This window comes from Drosophila persimilis, unplaced genomic scaffold (assembly GCF_003286085.1).
Source record: "Drosophila persimilis strain 14011-0111.01,24,50 unplaced genomic scaffold, DperRS2 tig00000732-arrow-arrow-pilon, whole genome shotgun sequence".
NCBI lineage: Eukaryota > Metazoa > Arthropoda > Insecta > Diptera > Drosophilidae > Drosophila > Drosophila persimilis.
The window spans coordinates 1,189,466-1,205,725 of record NW_020825345.1 but is presented as its reverse complement, the minus strand read 5'-3'; the positions used below and the strand labels follow the sequence as shown (position 1 = coordinate 1,205,725).

Here is a 16,260-nt window from a genome sequence, read left to right as displayed (position 1 = left end):
CGTTCATATTTCTATATTTTGATATTCCGTCGAATATTACTAGCTAGAAAGAACGCCCAGCTATGCCCACATAATTTTATACAATTAATGAATCTATTTTCCACTTGATTGGTTTATTTTAAACTCTTGCTTTTGTTGGATTTAATCCAAAAAAAGGTTTTACCGAAGAAGGTCAAACAAATAAACCGTAAGAGAAAAATCGTTATTATTGCTCAATTTTGATATTCCGTTGAAATATTCTGGCTAACTTCTAGTTATAATTTTGGGCCATTGATGAATACATTTTCTACAAGATTGGCTATTTTTAAGTACTCCCATTTATTGTATTTCGACTAGAGCAAGGTGTAAATAAAAAAGGTCAACAAAAAAACAGTGGCAACAACGTCAACAGGAGTTTGGACATAGCTATACCCTATTTCTGTTTTAACACGTTGCGTTATCGATAACTAACGTTTTGAAATGGGATTTGAACTACATTTTTATTCCATTTATATTTAGTTAGTAACTGAATCATTTATTGGCTTAGACTTATTGGTTAGCAGTCACTGGTGGTTTGGATCGGGTCGGCGACTCACTACTCGAGACTAGGGAATCGGATGAGTCGGTAAAGTCAGTTTGTGCGATAAAATCTTTAGTCTCGACTTTCGGGGTTTTGGATATTGGCTGGTCGTCGCGTGGTGAGGGATAGCTTTGGTCCAACTGATCGGATAATTCTCTGGCCAAGGGCATGGAGGCGGCTGCTAGACAGCGCCTGGACATGAGGTCCAGCTCACCACCGGCAGGATCGATAACGACTCCACCGGCTTCCTGAACCAGGATCACGCCCGCTGCCATATGCCAGATGTGCAGACCAAAGTAGTAGAATGCATCGGCAACTCCCGAGGCAACCATGGCCAGGCCCATGGCCGAGGAGCCAATGGAACGCATCCTGCAATCAAAGAGATGGGACATGGTCTTCGATCCTGGACCTTGTTGGTTGGACTTGGAATTGGACTACTTACGCATGGGTCTTCTTGAGCAGACGCTCGGTATTGCTGAGGACAATCGTATTGCGATCTTCGTTTATTCCCGTGCTGTACTCCTGTAGGACGAGGGAATGCTCCAGACTCTTCTGCCCGCTTGTCCTGATGGGCGAGTCATTCAGATAAGCGCCCTTTCCCCTACGGGCCGTGTACATTTCGTTCATTGGTGGATTGTAAATGATACCGAACTCGGGCTGCTTATTGATTATCAGAGCCACTGAGATGCAGTAGTAGGGAAAGCGGTGCACGTAGTTCATCGTACCATCAATAGGGTCGATGATCCAGGTAGGTTCATCTGTGAGCTCCACCTGGCCAGTATCTGTCTTGGATATGGCCTCCTCACCAATGAATCTACGAAGAGGGATACAGTTGACCTCTTGCACGTAGTGGTAGACCTGAACTTACTTGTGGCTTGGATACCGCGCGCTCATCTCTCGTATGAACTTCTCCTCCACCTCGTTATCGGTGCGGGTCAGGATATCGTGGTCATGCTTTTTGGTTGTGTACTCCTGCCTAACCTTGTTCGCTTCCAGCGCCATGACACCCGCCGCCTTCACCTGTTTGCTGGCCACCTTGAAGAGCTCAGTCAGAGAGGGTGTCTCTGTCAACGCCATATCACTTCCACTATTTTCTAGAGAACCTTTTTCATACGGTTTTGGTGTTGCTGTCCCCGCTATATGGCTTTCACTAACTTCTTTATGCATTAGCGGTTTCTTTGTCGCTGGTACATCATTAGCTTCTGTACTAACATTTTCACTCTCATCTGGCAGGGGTTTAGTGCTTGTCCTTGTCCGAGTAAACTCCTTCGACGGATCGATGGTATAGTCGGTGTTAACCCTCTTGTTGTTATCCGGTTCATCCTCCGGGTCTTTCCATTCATCTATCGGATTACTCCTACATGGCAGACCGCAAGCCGGGCTGCAAGTCGTCTTACCGCGTGGCTGTCCTCTTCCTGGCAGAGGACAAGCACCCGTAACACAGCCACTACTATAAATTGTGGGCGGTGGCATTCGCACGTCCTCCGGCCTCAGAGGTGGTGCAGGTATATTGGGATTTTCTGGCTTCGGTTGTGTAGCTTCTAACGCAGCTTCTTTTTTTTCCAAAGGTGGTGCAGCTGGTGAAGGTGGTGAAGGTGGTGAAGGGGGTGAAGGTTCCGCTTTCTGTGTTGCTTCTGCCGGCTGCACTACCAGTGGTTGTCTCTGTATATCCGCCTGTGATACCGGCTGTGATTGCAGCCGTGACTGTGACTGCGATACACGTTCCTTAGTTGCCTGTTTTTACGGTGGGCATTATGGGAAAAGTTCTTGGCAATACAAAAGATAGCCTTACCTTTGGCCTTCGCTCGGATTTCATGATGCGCTCCACCCTAGGATCCTGAGCTGTGGCTCTAGTGTCCTCCAAGCCGAAATCCGTGGCAGCATTGTAGGGCTGTTTATCGGAATGGGGCTGTGGTTCTATCCGAGATTCATAATGAGGGAGCGGAGACATTGACTGCGATTCAGGTTCGGTCACTGGCACAGATTCGGTTTGCAGTGTTGGGGTAATCGCAACTTGAGGCTGGGGCGTTACTGGAGCTCTATGCTGAGACGTAGCACGCCTGACCGATCTGCCACTCTGCGTCGACAGTCGCCGCGCGTCGTCAGCCTTTTTCAGAGCCGCCACTCGTGGATCCTGCTGTGTGGCTATATGGTCCTCCAGACCAAATTCTGTGGCTGCATTCGTGGGCCGTGGGGTTTCTTTACTGTCATTTTTCTTCTCGTCTTGGTCAGCCATTCTGCTGATCTGGCCACTAACTATTTCCCCACTGCCACCAAAAAGTCGCACGCCTAAGCAGAGCCGAAAATTTTGTTCGTGTTTGTGTTAGATGTTTAGACTGGAATGCTCATTCTGGAAGTGTTATTCCAGGCCAATGAGATCGCCAATAGTAGAACATACGAGTATCTATGAAATTCGAATCGTTAGCAAACTAAACTAAAATGAAGAAATGATCTATCCGCATATATCTTTCGTATATTCATATCCAAACAGATTGAAACAATAAACTTTATTATACACGTACATACGTAGATATACACATTCATTTATATGTATGTACCCCGATAAATATATACTCGTATATGTATATTTAGACCTTGCCAACACTCTGTAAAACTAACAAACTTTTTACACCCGTTCTAGGGACAGCTGCAGCTGCCCCACCCATAGTCTCATTCATCATTCATGATCCATCTTCCATTATCCTCCTGATAGGTAGATCTCAATTAACAACAATAATAATCAGTATAATATTTATAGGTTTGCAGCAGTAACGTCAATGATATGTTTCGTTGCAGTAAGTCTTCAGACCATATAACACATACATAAACATATGTATATAGTAATATACTCGTAGATTATCCCAGTAGTGTTTCGCTATAACTATTGTAAGTAGACTCTATGTAGGAATGATATCAAGCTTATATGCCCCACTGATATGTATCGTTTACAATCTTATATTATAAAAGAGGGAAAAAAGGGACGCAGGGACAAGTTCCGGACTTACGTGTGGGCCTGCATCGTGGCTGAAAAATGTGTGAGGATCGAACGAAGGAAGGAAGGAAGGGCACAAAGATACATACATGCTACAAAGTATAAGAACATACAACTGAAAAGTGGTGATAGGTGTGTTTTTTGTGGCTATAACTGGAATCGTGTATATATTTTGTATCATATCAATTCTACTAAACATACATACATAAGTGTAAAGATATATAATTAAATTTGTATCACAACGAATTAGCAAGAACTTAGGCTACGACTACAACAAAGAAAAAAAAAGAACTGCAAAAAAATAAGTGTGTGTGTGTGTGCGTGCTGAGCATGTTTACCTACGGTGATTGGGCAATGGCAATACACAGAGAGAGATACATAGATCGCATCCCACAAGCAGGGGGATCCGGCAAGATCTCTATTCCGTTTCCGCCCGCCAACGTCTTACTTACGCACACGTCTTAAGAACTAAGTAGAATTTAGAAAGAGTTAACCACGCCGAAACCCGGAACTGAACGGGACCAACATTTAGCATTAAGTATACACTACATATATAGGTAGGTATATCTGTAGGGCGAGATTTACAGGACACGTAATGGGGATACGTATAAGCACTGGACTAGTGTCCAGGGCCCGGGGGCTGAAATGCGTCAGCGTAGGACAATGGCAGAGTGAAGGACAAGTCATAGAAAGCCTGGTAGTGAGGGGGGATAGCTGGGCCATCTACTTGGCCTCCACGGGTCGATTGGCAAACAGCTGCTCCACAATCTGCTCATCAGCCAGGGTCGAAGTGTCGCCCACGTTGCGATCGTTTACGGCAATCTTGCGGAGCACACGGCGCATTATTTTGCCGGAGCGGGTCTTGGGCAAGCCAGGGGCATTCTGGATAACATCGGGCTGGGCAAACGGCCCAATGCGCTCGCGCACCATCTTTTTCAGATCCGAGATAAGCTTCTGATCGAAGGGTTCGTTCTCATTGGGCGTGATGAAACAGTAAAGGCATTCGCCCTTCACCGGATGCGGACGCGAAACTACAGCGGACTCGGCCACGCGTGGATGCTCGGTGAGCACGGACTCCACCTCGGCAGTGGACATGAGATGTCCCGACACGTTCAACATGTCGTCGACACGACCAGTGATCCATAGATAATCATCAGCATCGCGACGAGCACCTTTTGGGTAGGAAATTAATTGAATAAATACCAAAGGAATAGAGTTGTGGCACTCACCATCACCAGTGCAATAGAAGCCAGGGAATTTCGAGAAGTAGGTGTCCTCGAAGCGCTCGTGATTGTTGTACAGAGTGCGCATCATGCCTGGCCAGGGCTGAGAGAACACCAAGTAGCCCTCGCCCTCGCCTTTGATCTCAATGCCGCACTCATCCAGCAGAATGGGCTTGACACCAAAGAATGGGAACGACTATGGAAAGAATGGGATAAAGATTGCTTAAGGGTTTTATTGTTTTGTTATATTACTTACAGCTGATCCCGGCTTCATGGGCGTGGCACCTGGCAGAGGTGTGATGACATGACCGCCAGTTTCCGTCTGCCAGAAGGTGTCCACAATTGAGCACTGCTCTTTGCCAATGTATCGATAGTACCAGAGCCAGGCCTCCGGATTGATAGGCTCCCCAACGCTGCCCAAAACTCTGCAAAGAAACGAGGATTCATTTTAGAGATTCAGGGATCCAAGGATTAAAATATGAAACTCACTTGAGACCACTTAAGTTGTGCTTGAGGACCGGTCCCTCGCCGAACTTCATCAGAGCACGAATGGCCGTGGGGGCGGTATAGAACTGCGTGACCTTGTACTTGTCAATGACACTCCAGTACCGATCGTTTCCGGGAAAGAAGGGAGTGCCCTCGAACTGGAATACCCAAAACCAATACCAATATGTTAGTTTCTGGGTCACATGACAGGGCTGGGCTAATCAAAACACTTACAATAACTGAAGTGGCACCGTTGGCCAGGGGCCCGTACACCACGTAGGTGTGTCCAGTGATCCAGCCCACGTCAGCAGTGCACCAGTAGATATCGCCCGGCTTATAGTCGAAGACGATCTTGAAAGTGGTGGCTGCATACAGCAGATAGCCGGCGGTGGTGTGGAGAACACCCTTGGGCTTGCCGGTGGAGCCGCTTGTGTAGAGCATGAAGAGCGGATCCTCGGCGTCCATCCACTCGGGATAGCAAGCCGGCTCCTTGTCCTCCATCTCCTCGTGCCACCAGTAGTCGCGATCATCGGTCCATGGTATCTCCTCCTCCACATGGTTATCCTGGCAGGGCGTCACCCGCTTGAGGTGCGACACCACAATGCACTTCTCCACGGAGTGGCCCAACTCCTCGACCTTCTCCAGCGCCGTGTCGCAAAGGGCCTTCAGGTACAGCGGCTTCTCCCCGCGCCAGGCCCCGTCGGCCGTGATCAGCAGCTTGGCCTTGCAGTCGAACATCCGCTCCGCCAGGGAGTCCGGCGAGAAGCCGGCGAACACAATCGAGTGCACCGCCCCGATGCGGGCGCAGGCCAGCATGGCAATGGGCAGCTCCAAGATCATGGGCATATAGATGGACACGCGATCGCCCTTCCTGATGCCATGGTCCTTCAGCACGTTCGCGAAGCGGCAGACCTCCTCCAACAGTTTGCGGTAGGTGAGCCCGCGCGAGTAGTCGTCGGGGTGGTTGCCCTCCCTGCAAAACAGACCAACAACAAGAACAGAAAAGCCATGAGGAAATATATCATGCATATCCAGCGATCGCTGGCAACGTTCCCAATAAATGGAACGTACAGGGTGTCTCGTAATTACCCGTAATTACGCCCACCCATCGCCTCAATTGGATCACTTACTGTAATTTGAAGCTTCCTAATTGCCAGAGCAAACTTAATTCGATTTTCTAAAATCATAATTTCAATTCTTTTACGAAAGCGACACAGAATATTTATTTATTCGTCAAAGAAATTAAAAAAAAAAAACGAAAAAAAAAGAACTTTGAGTGCGAGTCTTTCGCTTTTTGTTCGGAACTTGGCAACAGAAAAATATACCATCACTGAAAGGGGTCGAAGGGGTTTCCATACATACATATATCACAGTTCAGAGCATCTAAAAACTCTCTAATTTGGCTAATTTATAAGACATTTTCTGTGAGTGTGCTAAACAGTATAATTGTTACAATTAAACGAATGAAAGTAACATGAAATGTTGGATTTTCAAAGGTTGGAGAGCTTCCACGGGTATACAGAAATCGTGACCGTTTAGATCGTGTATGATTTCAGCGGCCAAAACGGATATAAACGCTATCCGATCTGCTGACGGACAACACGCAATGGGCACCACACAATTCTAATAGAGAAAGCGAATTACACTAGAACATTTGGAGGTCAAGGCGTGGCGTGGGGGAGATTTGTTCAACAACAACAAAAACAATCGTAAACGTTGTCTAAACTGAAAAATCCACAGGTGTAGACACAATGCAATCATTATTTACTTATGGACTGAAGGGAGCACTCGTATAAATCATTGGGTAGTGTCCGTCACCCGATAAGAATTAGCCGTCTATAAAACGGTTAGTAATTTTATATATGCGACAAAAAGAAAGCAGGAAGAACGCAGCACAGCGCAGCACAGAACAGATCGTGACGTCTCCACAGGGTTATTTCGGATACCCTGACTAATCGGCGGCGACCAAAGTTCGTTTCTTTGCAGTATTGTGGGGGTAGAGGGATGGAGGGATGGTTTGATTGGTCAGGTGGGGCTGTGAGTTGGCCAATACTCATGAAATGTTATTCCACTTGAACGAAATACTTGTTTATACAACATATACTCGTACTTGTCAATTAGTAAGAGGTGTCCAAAATAAACGACACACACATCGGAAATAACGTTTTTCGTACAAAAGCTCTTTCCAAGTTAACCTTAAAATCTTCTTCTATTGAGAACGGACATCCTATAATGCTTATCAAACATCACTATTTATGTGCGTGCCACTGTTATGACTAATTTTGTTTAGTGGAGGAAATAGTGGCGCGACGCGTATCGCAATCCCAGTCAATTCAAGTGTATTAATTTCCAATTTGGAGGCGTAATCGACCCACTCAACGGCCTGGCCAGTCCCTAATCTCACAGACCCATCGGCAGACAAGAAATTTTCCATACCGCCTTGGAAACACCTCATGTTCGCCTCGTCTCGTTGACCGCTTGATCACAGACAGACGCGTGGCGGTACTGCTCTTATCAGAAATCAAAAATTATATTCGAAGAAAAGGAATGGCAACAAATATAACTAGAACCAGAGATAGAGTTTCTTTTTAAAGATTATTATAACCTTGTAGAGGGTATTATGATAATAATCATCTGTTTGCAGCCACTAGAAAAGGAAGTATTGCCGACCACACAAAGCTGCTTAGAGAGTATATTCTTGATTGGTAACACTAAAGCATGTCCTTCAGTTGCTAAGCAAGGTAGTCTCCGCTTTAAAACGTTCTTTTATAAATAGTCCGATCTTTTATCGGTTATAATTTATAATTTGATCGTGAACTGTTCAAGCACCAGCTGCGATTCCCTTTTTTGTTAATAATGGAAAAAAAAAACAAAAGCCAAAACTACAACTACAACACAGACTTATCTAAGTAGCAGCAACAGCTGTTGATTCGCGTGTCGAACAAATCGCATCGAATGTTTTCGTTTCTCTCCCTCTCTTTCTCGCTCTACCTTCTCTGTCTTTCCCTATCGGAGCGTCGCGCCGTCTAGCCGGCCCTACAGTTTTACAGTAATGATCGTATGTTGCCGCTACCTTTACACTTTGGGAGTGTTTCATTAGCATATGAACACATAAGCGCCTGCGTTACATAATCAAAAAAACTGCAAAAATGATAACACAAAAAGAAGAAAGCATTTATACGGTTATTTTTCTCCCCCGAAAAAAAACCACAGGTATATGCCAGGTTCTTGTATGCCCTCTATCTTTCTCTGGTTCTTCTGCTGGCCCGCCTCTGCCTGTGTGTGCGTAAAATCGCTCTCTAATTGGTTGTGAGTAATCAGGCGATGTGATCGCGTGATTCTTCAGCAGCACACACGCACAGGCACAGTGCTACTCAAACTGTTAGGGCTGTTCAAACTGTGAGTTAGCTGACATTAACTACTGGCTGTCTGTCTGTTAATGACAAAGCGTCTGTCTGCATTCTAAAAGTATTTCCCACAATTTGCACCACCTTTTGCCCAGACACCACATACCACACACCCCTCCACCTGACACACAAAACCCGCAAAGCGATCAACGCAATTTTAGCGCGGCGATAGACGCGCTCAAATCAATTTGAATAAACAATTTGCGCACATTGTCAAATCGCTTACATAATGCCGCCCTCCAGCTTTCGCTCGTGTTAGGATTTCGTGTATTTAATTTTTTGTTGGTTTTTTTTTTTCGATTGAAAAGCGTTTGTATGCATCAGTTTTGGAACCACTCCATTCATACATATGTACATATGTATGTATATGTGGCACCGTTCCTATCTTTCAATAAAAAATGTGGGCCAAATAAAAAGTTTAAGATGTTGTTTTGTTTTTCTTTGGCTTTGGTTTGCAACAAAATTATCTGGGACATTCCGTTCGAAAAGCGCTAATTATTGCTCATTACGCGCCAGCTTTTATTTCAGTTTTATTCTATTTTATCTTATCAAAAGGGAAGCGAGGGCAGAGCTCTGATTGTGCCACGAAATTAAATAGTTTATATGAAAGAATTGAAAAGAGAACCCAATAGTGATGAGTAGTTGGATCTTACATACATATATAATATATACGTAAACTCCAGCCATATGGGATAGGATGGGAACCTACTAATGACCTTGTTATTGCCTTTCAATTACCTGACTTTCATTTGCATTTCGCCGGGCACGCGAGCCCTCTATACTGTCCGAACCCTGTGTCGGTGATAACCCCCGAGATAAGCTCATTAGCATTAACATTTGTTAAACATTACTTATTGTTTTTTTTTTCTGACGAACTGCTCGCGGTGATTATGATGAACTTTGGGCTGCACAAAAAAAAAAACCAAATCTCTGAGGCATAAACCAAAACAAAGTACTCATTCCGGGGGCTATTGCGTTGTGAGATGCCCCTCAAGATGGCAATGTTCCGTGCTGCACTTTTACCATCCTAATCAGGGAAGGGCCATCTGAACAATATTTTGATTAAAAATAGATTCGCACTTCAAACTGGGGTTCGTTCTAGTACTGGAGAATACCTACATATATTATATTTGCTATTGTTTGTTTGCTTTTCGTCGAGTATTTGCAAGGCGTGTGTTTGCCACACACAGAAAACAAATATAGAGTCAAATATAATAAACACAAACTGTCTTAGGCAGGTCGCACCGTAGTATTGAATCGGAGATCAAGCAAGTCAGGGACGTATCGTATTGAGAAACGGCCCTGACATTGACCCAAAGTGCTGCGCTCCAAAGGTAGTTTTGTACGGGTGGTAGTTTCGGTGAAGCATCCAAAATTGATTTAATTAAAAGTAATTTGTGTCGATGTCACATTTGGCATGCAAATCATTTACCAAACCAATTACAATTGAGAGCAATCAAAACAGAAATACTCAAAATAAAAAAGCTCCTTTACCTGCCAAAATCAATGGCAGTAATTCCGTGTCCTTGGCCTCCAGGAAAAACCAAAAAGAGCGAGCTGGAAACATCTGTTCTGTCTGTTTGGTGCCTGCGCAGTAAATCACCTAGATATTCACGTACCCATCTACGTCACGAGGCGAGAGTTTCGTAACCACACAAGAGAAAAATCAATACTGTTGTCCTTTTCAGAACGTGTCCCCTGGAACTTTTGTTTTCATGCGACCTACGCAACCGAATGGGAAAGTGGGAAAGGACAGTACAGTACAGCTTTGGACTTACCAATAGTAGGCGATCTGGTCGCCCAATCCGTTGCGGACGTTGCGATCGAGGAGATTGTAGCAGATATTGGTCGAGGCACCCTCCATCCACTTAATGTAAATGGGTCCCTTGGAGATGTTGAAGTTGTATTGCAGAAACTTTTCCTGATCGGCGGGCGTCTCCCAGTGGAACTGCTTGGCCACACGGGACCAGAACTCTGCAGGATTGTCGAGGGACTCCTGGTAGAACTTCTTGTACTCCTCGAAGCTGGATATGTAAGCGTTTTGGCTGATGGCCGGATTCGGATCGTATATTGATTTTTCCGCTGGCATTTTGTCTATGTTTTGTTTTATTTTGTGACAGAATTTATTTGATTCCTTTTGTTTGTTTTTGTTTGCTGTTGCAATTCCTTTGATTATCCTTTGCTCATCAGGAGCTATCGGAGCTGTGGTCTGTGTGTTTTGTGTGTTTATTGTTATTGCGGACTGGTTCTCGAGCAGCACGCGCTTTCTCGCACCGCACGGAATGAGTTTAAATAACGGAATGACTGCTTGGTCGCGCCACAACGAAGCTTTTTGCATTCGCTTCGAGCTTTGGCGAGAGGAAAGCTTTAAAAAAGTTTTTCAAGTTCAAACAGATAGAGCAGAATGGGGCGCTTATCAGCATCCATCCCCACTATGGTCTGACAGACACCATCACATCACCATCGTCGTCGATCCTTATCGGAATCACGGCGTAACTTTCCAGAGAAGTAGGTGTGTGCGCTGCGCGTTCCCGGCCACGGCTCCTAGCCTAGCTGCACATTAATCAGGTGATGGCGGGAACACTTGAACTCTGACGATTGGCGTGTGCCATCGGTCGTCTCGGCAACAGGGCATTCTACAAGCGACGCGACGCGGCTGATTCCGTTGTGCATACCACGCCGCACAAAGCTGATCTCAATGGAGTCGAGTTTCGAGTGATACATTTAGGCTCTCTTTGACTCACTTCCTCTCTGGGTTTCACTCAATCGTTATCTCTGAGCGATTCCCGACACCTTCTCTTAAGTCTTATCGCTAGGTTTCCATGGGGGAGCAGACATTGGCTGCCGCAGGTCAATACCAGAGACGGCGATTGCCCTTTTGAAATATTATTTTTGGCTTTAATGTCGATTCTTATTCGTAACAAGTTTCAAGCGATACAACAACGTGGGCCCATGATGTGTGGATGAGTTTCGGGGTGAGTTTTTGGTGTGTGCGAGAGATAACAAATGCGTGAACGTTGTGTATTTAGGCTAGTCTGAAGTGTTGGGGGCAGTTTTCGTGCCTAGTGTTTCTTGTCTAGTGTTCACCGCTGCTTTTCACAAATGCGCTGTATTGTTCTTCAGTCATAAGTTTCTCATATTCAGTGGGATTCTTCAGATCCACCTTAAAGAGCCAGCCTATGAGAAAAAAGATTGAAGATGATGTTTAAATGATTTCAGAATACTCTAATGTTAATTCCCCACCTTTGTCATAGCAGCTGCTGTTGACCAGAGCCGGCGTGTCCTCTACTTCGGCATTCTTCTCGGTCACCTTGCCGCTCACGGGCGAATACACTTCGCTGGCAGCCTTCACACTCTCCAGGGCACCGCATTCGTCGTCCTGGCTAAGATCTGTTCCTGGCTCCGGCAGCTGGGCAAAGACCACGTCGCCCAATGCCTCCTGGGCATAGCTGGAGATGCCAACGATGGCCTTGTTGGCGTCCAGGAGCTCAACCCATTCGTGCTTGTCTGTGTAGCGGCGTTCTGTGGGATGCAAAGCGCACATGTAACGTTACCAGTTGTATCTGCACAGTGACTCGCCAACTGTATTTGTTATTGCATAAAGTCCTTACCTTTGTCCAGCATGCTGGTTATGTGGAAACTACGCCACTGAGATGTAACCAGGGGCGCGGCACGCAGCTGGCGGGCCGCCTGGACACCAATCCGCGCGAATTTTGTTATGAAAACCATTTTATCGAGTCAAAAAAAAAAAGTTTGCTATGTCGACTGCCGGTTTTGTTGAGATCCGATCCGTTCTCTGGTGTGTTTCACTGACAAATGAGTAAAATATAAAATACACAAGCCCGAGTTACGTTTTACGCCTAGCTCTACTGTTGAAAGTCGAATCTTTTCCGGCTTATCACCGAAACGAACAATTTTAAATGAACTTTTTGACCCGAAAGATGAAAAAACGAAGTTAACCCACGTCAGCCCCCTATATTAACACAGGTGAACAACTTGAGTATAATCGTGGAAAATAATACTGTTTGTGAATTATTATTGTAGATCCTTTCAATTAAAGAACAAGGATTTCTTTAATTACAAAAAAGCACGATATCTTTTACCTGAAATGCGCTAAAACTTCCTGTTTCATGGGAATTTTTTAATACCCACCTTGTCGACAATGGGTTAATCGCCAAAAACAGTTAATATTCTAGGTAATGCCAAAACGCGTCGAACCTGATATCGATAGCTGCCGAAATCAACTAAGTCTTAGGCGCGCTTTTGAAATAAAACTATTTGAAATATGATTTGTTCTTAGGTAATCATTAGATAACAATTAGCATGCTTGTTGTTCAATTCTATTTTTGTCAGTTCGAAGTTCCGTGATGATCGCGTCGCAATTAAAACGTTGCTGGGGGCCGTCTTCAATCAGAACATCGGCGACCTAATCCTTATCAGAAATAAGCATTATAAACAAATTAAATTCCACCGACTTTGCAAACAGCTATAACTATATAACACTTCATTGTATATTATATATGTATGTATTTACAACTGCACACTTATATTGTTATTAGGAGGCAAATAAATAAAAAATAAAAAAAAATAACATGCACAAAACATACTGATTCAAATTTTAACTAAATTTTAGCGGATTTTCTTTCATTTCATTTGCGGGCACTACTCATACTAGGGCGGCTTTTAGGGGGTATGCTATTATTTGAGAATTATATTATGCAAGTTAGCTTTTGGGTACTTTGTTTTCTTGGTGTTGGCGCCGCTCGCTCCGCCTAATACTGGGGATGACGCAGAATGCCACTCGGACTCGGCTGTGGGGTGTAGTCCGGCATGGGGAAGCCGGACGTGGCCACAACCACAGTCTCCTGCCTGGGCACTAGCGAAGTCTGTCGCAGAGGACGGCTGTCCTGCGGATTCGGAGCTGGGTACTGTTGGAAGGCATTGATGTCGCGGAACCGGCGATCCATAAGATTGGCATCGAGCGACATATGAGCCGCTCGAACGATTGCCTGCTCGTTCACCTCAATGGTTTCGGCCGATGATCGATTATCCGGCATGTAACCTGCATTGTTGTAGGCCTGAAATTCTACTCTGTGGGTGGACAAAAGGTCGAGCATTAAAGGGTAGCCCAATTAATGGGGGTTTTCGCCACTTACTTTTCTTCTTCGTAGGCACGAATGGGGGTCCGGGTGGTCAGAATATCATTGGAATCCTTGCGGGGATTGAACAAAGTATCCTGTGGAGAGGAAAATCAAAGATTACTTTAAAAAATGATCCTGAAAGGACCCCCCTTATCGTATATTGCACCCATGTGTACTTTGGTTTACAATCAACTTCGACGAATCTTGGAAAGATAATGTAAACATTATCGAGACGCGACTACCCGTATTCATGGCTTATCAGTGGTTACCACTATAGGCCACAGCTATGTTTAGTCGTTTCGTAGTCGCTGCTGAAGGAATTTCTCTTTCTGCGTTGTCGAATTATTGTATTTTTGGAGAGCCAACACCACAACACCGTGCCCATAGCTCTCTTGGGCTTACTAGCTGTCCAACATGTATAATGTCGGAATTGATAATGTCAGCATAAGTGTCCGATGAAGTCATCTCCCCCTTAAATTTCCCCTTAGGAATCTTACCTCACTATCCTTATCAGTGACAATGCGCGTGGCTCGCATCGAGAGGTAGATGAGCAGTCCAACGTTGATGAACCACAGAATGAAACCCTTGAAGGATATGATCATCATCGAAATGGCCGCCACACCGCCGGCCATCAGGGTGGATGCCATTGGCAGGACGGGCTCAGCGTTGATGGTGTTGGCATTGTAGGTCAGGGCTGTCGCCTGGAAGCGGCCGTAGTCAATGCCAAAGATCACGCCAGAGGCCACATCCATGCAGCAGATGACGGCCACAAAGAAGGCCCAGTGTGCGATGGCGATCAGGGATAGTTTGGCATTATCTTTGCGTACACCTGAAAGTCATACGAGTAGGTACATCATGAGGTATATATTTGCTGGTAACAATCATCAATGAAAATTATCTAATCGTTATAGAGCTGTGCTTTTCATTTTGTTTTATCTTACAACTTAGCAGCTTGATAAAATAAAATTCCTAGATTTCTTCATTGAGTGAATCATAGCATAAAAGCCCTGTGCTACTACCATTTCTATATGCATTAAATTTTCGTTTAAACTTGTTCGCAGACGCATACTCACATAGTAAGAGCACAATCGAAACGATGAGCCAGCAGACGGATAAGCCCAGGTAGAAGCAGTCCCAAATTAATACCTGCGATGGATCGAATACGGTTTCGACCGTCTTCAGAATGCCATAATCGTAGTTCTGATAGTCGGCAGTACTCATTTTACAGCTCCCCTTGAAGTACAAATCGAAGAAGACCGTCTTGATCATGGTGCCAAAGTTGAAGTCATCAGTTATATAGAGGACACAGTTGTAGGCGCATATTGCTGTGATGGTCAATCCTATCCAGATGATGGACTGCAACTGCAAAAAATACATGAAAAGGAGAGAGACGGCTATAGACATTGCCAAGCTGATGGGTCGATATGAAAGAGAACCCTCTAGTTTGTTTGTTTACACACGTCAAAAGGGTACTGTTAACGGTTAACGGTTATCTGTGAATTGTGGATCGTTCCCATTGTATGAGTCAATTCTGATTATATCATGATTAACAAAACTGATCAGGTGGAGTGCCCTGAGAGTGTGTAGAGTGGAGAGTGGAGCGCGATAGCAGGGAAGCTAATTTCAGTTAGTGGTTCGCTTGTACTCCAATGTCGTATTCAATATCTCCGGTCTATGGGCTTATCAATGTGAATGGGGTCGCCGCATACACCACATACAATACCCACTCCTGCAACATATTTATGACAGCAACTATAGCAATACACGTTGATTACATACCACTCCGAGAACACTGGCCCATACAACGGCCGTCTTGAGGGAGGGAAAATTCTTGATGCTGGGCGGATACATTCTGTAGACACTGTTGTTCGATTCTCACGCCCCCGAGCTTGGTTCGGATCGGGTTGAGTGCGCTTTTGTATGTGATTCGCGGCGACGATCGTTGGACAACTGAATGGCCCGTAACATGCGCCAAGCCAATTAATTTTGCGCCGCTTTTGCAATTCGCAAATAGTGCGATAGTGCTCGCTTTGATTACAAGCAACAATGGTATGGTATTTGAATTCCAATGGGCCAGTAAAGTATCCGGTAAGGCAAGGCTTTTATTTCGGTTCGATTTTTTCGCTGATATCCGTTCGCTTTTCGTTTCGTTCGCCGACTGAAAAGCGAAGTCCGTTCAGATACAAAATACATATCAACCTTTACTTTTGTTCGGCATTTGGCTTGTTCGGATGGTAAATAAAAAATTATCGGTGCTGATAAGCAACTGTCTTCTCTGCCCGCACCATCACCCCCAAAAATGAGCAAGCATTTGCGCTGTGCTGTATGGAACAAGTTCAACACGAATTCAGCTAAATCGAAAGGCTAAAAACAGCAATGGCATAGCGAAATATCTTATCGGTATTCCGTTTTAGCCAATTAGTGATGTAGTACCTTCGTTATCGTTGGTTAT

General features: G+C 44.9%; 4 protein-coding genes across 4 annotated transcripts; all 4 read right to left on the bottom strand.

Annotated features, from left to right (window-relative positions):
• Positions 1-460: 460 nt before the first annotated feature.
• Positions 461-2,898, bottom strand: LOC6601137 (immunoglobulin A1 protease autotransporter). Its single transcript, XM_026992289.1, has 4 exons — positions 2,352-2,898; positions 1,428-2,293; positions 1,002-1,373; positions 461-928 (listed from the first exon to the last, which is right to left on the bottom strand). Exons 1-4 carry the CDS (start codon positions 2,793-2,795, stop codon positions 529-531), a joined length of 2,082 nt encoding a protein of 693 aa, XP_026848090.1. The 5' UTR covers positions 2,796-2,898; the 3' UTR covers positions 461-528.
• Positions 2,899-3,684: 786 nt separating this feature from the next.
• On the bottom strand, positions 3,685-10,953 carry LOC6601138 (acetyl-coenzyme A synthetase). The gene is made up of 6 exons (XM_002026234.2): positions 10,446-10,953; positions 5,495-6,233; positions 5,264-5,418; positions 5,031-5,199; positions 4,781-4,970; positions 3,685-4,723 (listed from the first exon to the last, which is right to left on the bottom strand). The coding sequence occupies exons 1-6, from the start codon at positions 10,754-10,756 to the stop codon at positions 4,275-4,277; spliced, it is 2,013 nt and encodes a 670-aa protein (XP_002026270.1). The 5' UTR covers positions 10,757-10,953; the 3' UTR covers positions 3,685-4,274.
• A 584-nt stretch (positions 10,954-11,537) lies between these two features.
• LOC6601139 (glycine cleavage system H protein, mitochondrial) lies at positions 11,538-12,554 on the bottom strand. The gene is made up of 3 exons (XM_002026235.2): positions 12,279-12,554; positions 11,911-12,189; positions 11,538-11,844 (listed from the first exon to the last, which is right to left on the bottom strand). Exons 1-3 carry the CDS (start codon positions 12,394-12,396, stop codon positions 11,744-11,746), a joined length of 498 nt encoding a protein of 165 aa, XP_002026271.1. The 5' UTR covers positions 12,397-12,554; the 3' UTR covers positions 11,538-11,743.
• Positions 12,555-13,160: 606 nt separating this feature from the next.
• Positions 13,161-15,955, bottom strand: LOC6601140. Its single transcript, XM_002026236.2, has 5 exons — positions 15,588-15,955; positions 14,882-15,170; positions 14,306-14,637; positions 13,824-13,903; positions 13,161-13,758 (listed from the first exon to the last, which is right to left on the bottom strand). The coding sequence occupies exons 1-5, from the start codon at positions 15,657-15,659 to the stop codon at positions 13,440-13,442; spliced, it is 1,092 nt and encodes a 363-aa protein (XP_002026272.1). The 5' UTR covers positions 15,660-15,955; the 3' UTR covers positions 13,161-13,439.
• Between the last annotated feature and the right edge of the window lie 305 nt (positions 15,956-16,260).

Excerpts from the sequence above, each read along its gene's own strand:
- LOC6601137 (XM_026992289.1), bottom strand. The coding sequence starts at position 2,795 with ATGGCTGACCAAGACGAGAAGAAAAATGACAGTAAAGAAACCCCACGG. Across the intron at positions 2,294-2,351 it reads AATCCGAGCGAAGGCCAAAG|GCAACTAAGGAACGTGTATC; the intron begins GTAAGGCTATCT and ends CCGTAAAAACAG. Across the intron at positions 929-1,001 it reads CTGCTCAAGAAGACCCATGC|GATGCGTTCCATTGGCTCCT; the intron begins GTAAGTAGTCCA and ends CTTTGATTGCAG.
- LOC6601138 (XM_002026234.2), bottom strand. The coding sequence starts at position 10,756 with ATGCCAGCGGAAAAATCAATATACGATCCGAATCCGGCCATCAGCCAA. Across the intron at positions 5,419-5,494 it reads ACGGTGCCACTTCAGTTATT|TTCGAGGGCACTCCCTTCTT; the intron begins GTAAGTGTTTTG and ends TGGGTATTCCAG. Across the intron at positions 5,200-5,263 it reads CACAACTTAAGTGGTCTCAA|AGTTTTGGGCAGCGTTGGGG; the intron begins GTGAGTTTCATA and ends GTTTCTTTGCAG.
- LOC6601139 (XM_002026235.2), bottom strand. The coding sequence starts at position 12,396 with ATGGTTTTCATAACAAAATTCGCGCGGATTGGTGTCCAGGCGGCCCGC. Across the intron at positions 12,190-12,278 it reads AACCAGCATGCTGGACAAAG|AACGCCGCTACACAGACAAG; the intron begins GTAAGGACTTTA and ends TGCATCCCACAG. Across the intron at positions 11,845-11,910 it reads CAGCAGCTGCTATGACAAAG|GCTGGCTCTTTAAGGTGGAT; the intron begins GTGGGGAATTAA and ends TTTTTCTCATAG.
- LOC6601140 (XM_002026236.2), bottom strand. The coding sequence starts at position 15,659 with ATGTATCCGCCCAGCATCAAGAATTTTCCCTCCCTCAAGACGGCCGTT. Across the intron at positions 14,638-14,881 it reads TTCGATTGTGCTCTTACTAT|GTGTACGCAAAGATAATGCC; the intron begins GTGAGTATGCGT and ends TATGACTTTCAG. Across the intron at positions 13,904-14,305 it reads TCACTGATAAGGATAGTGAG|GATACTTTGTTCAATCCCCG; the intron begins GTAAGATTCCTA and ends TCCTCTCCACAG.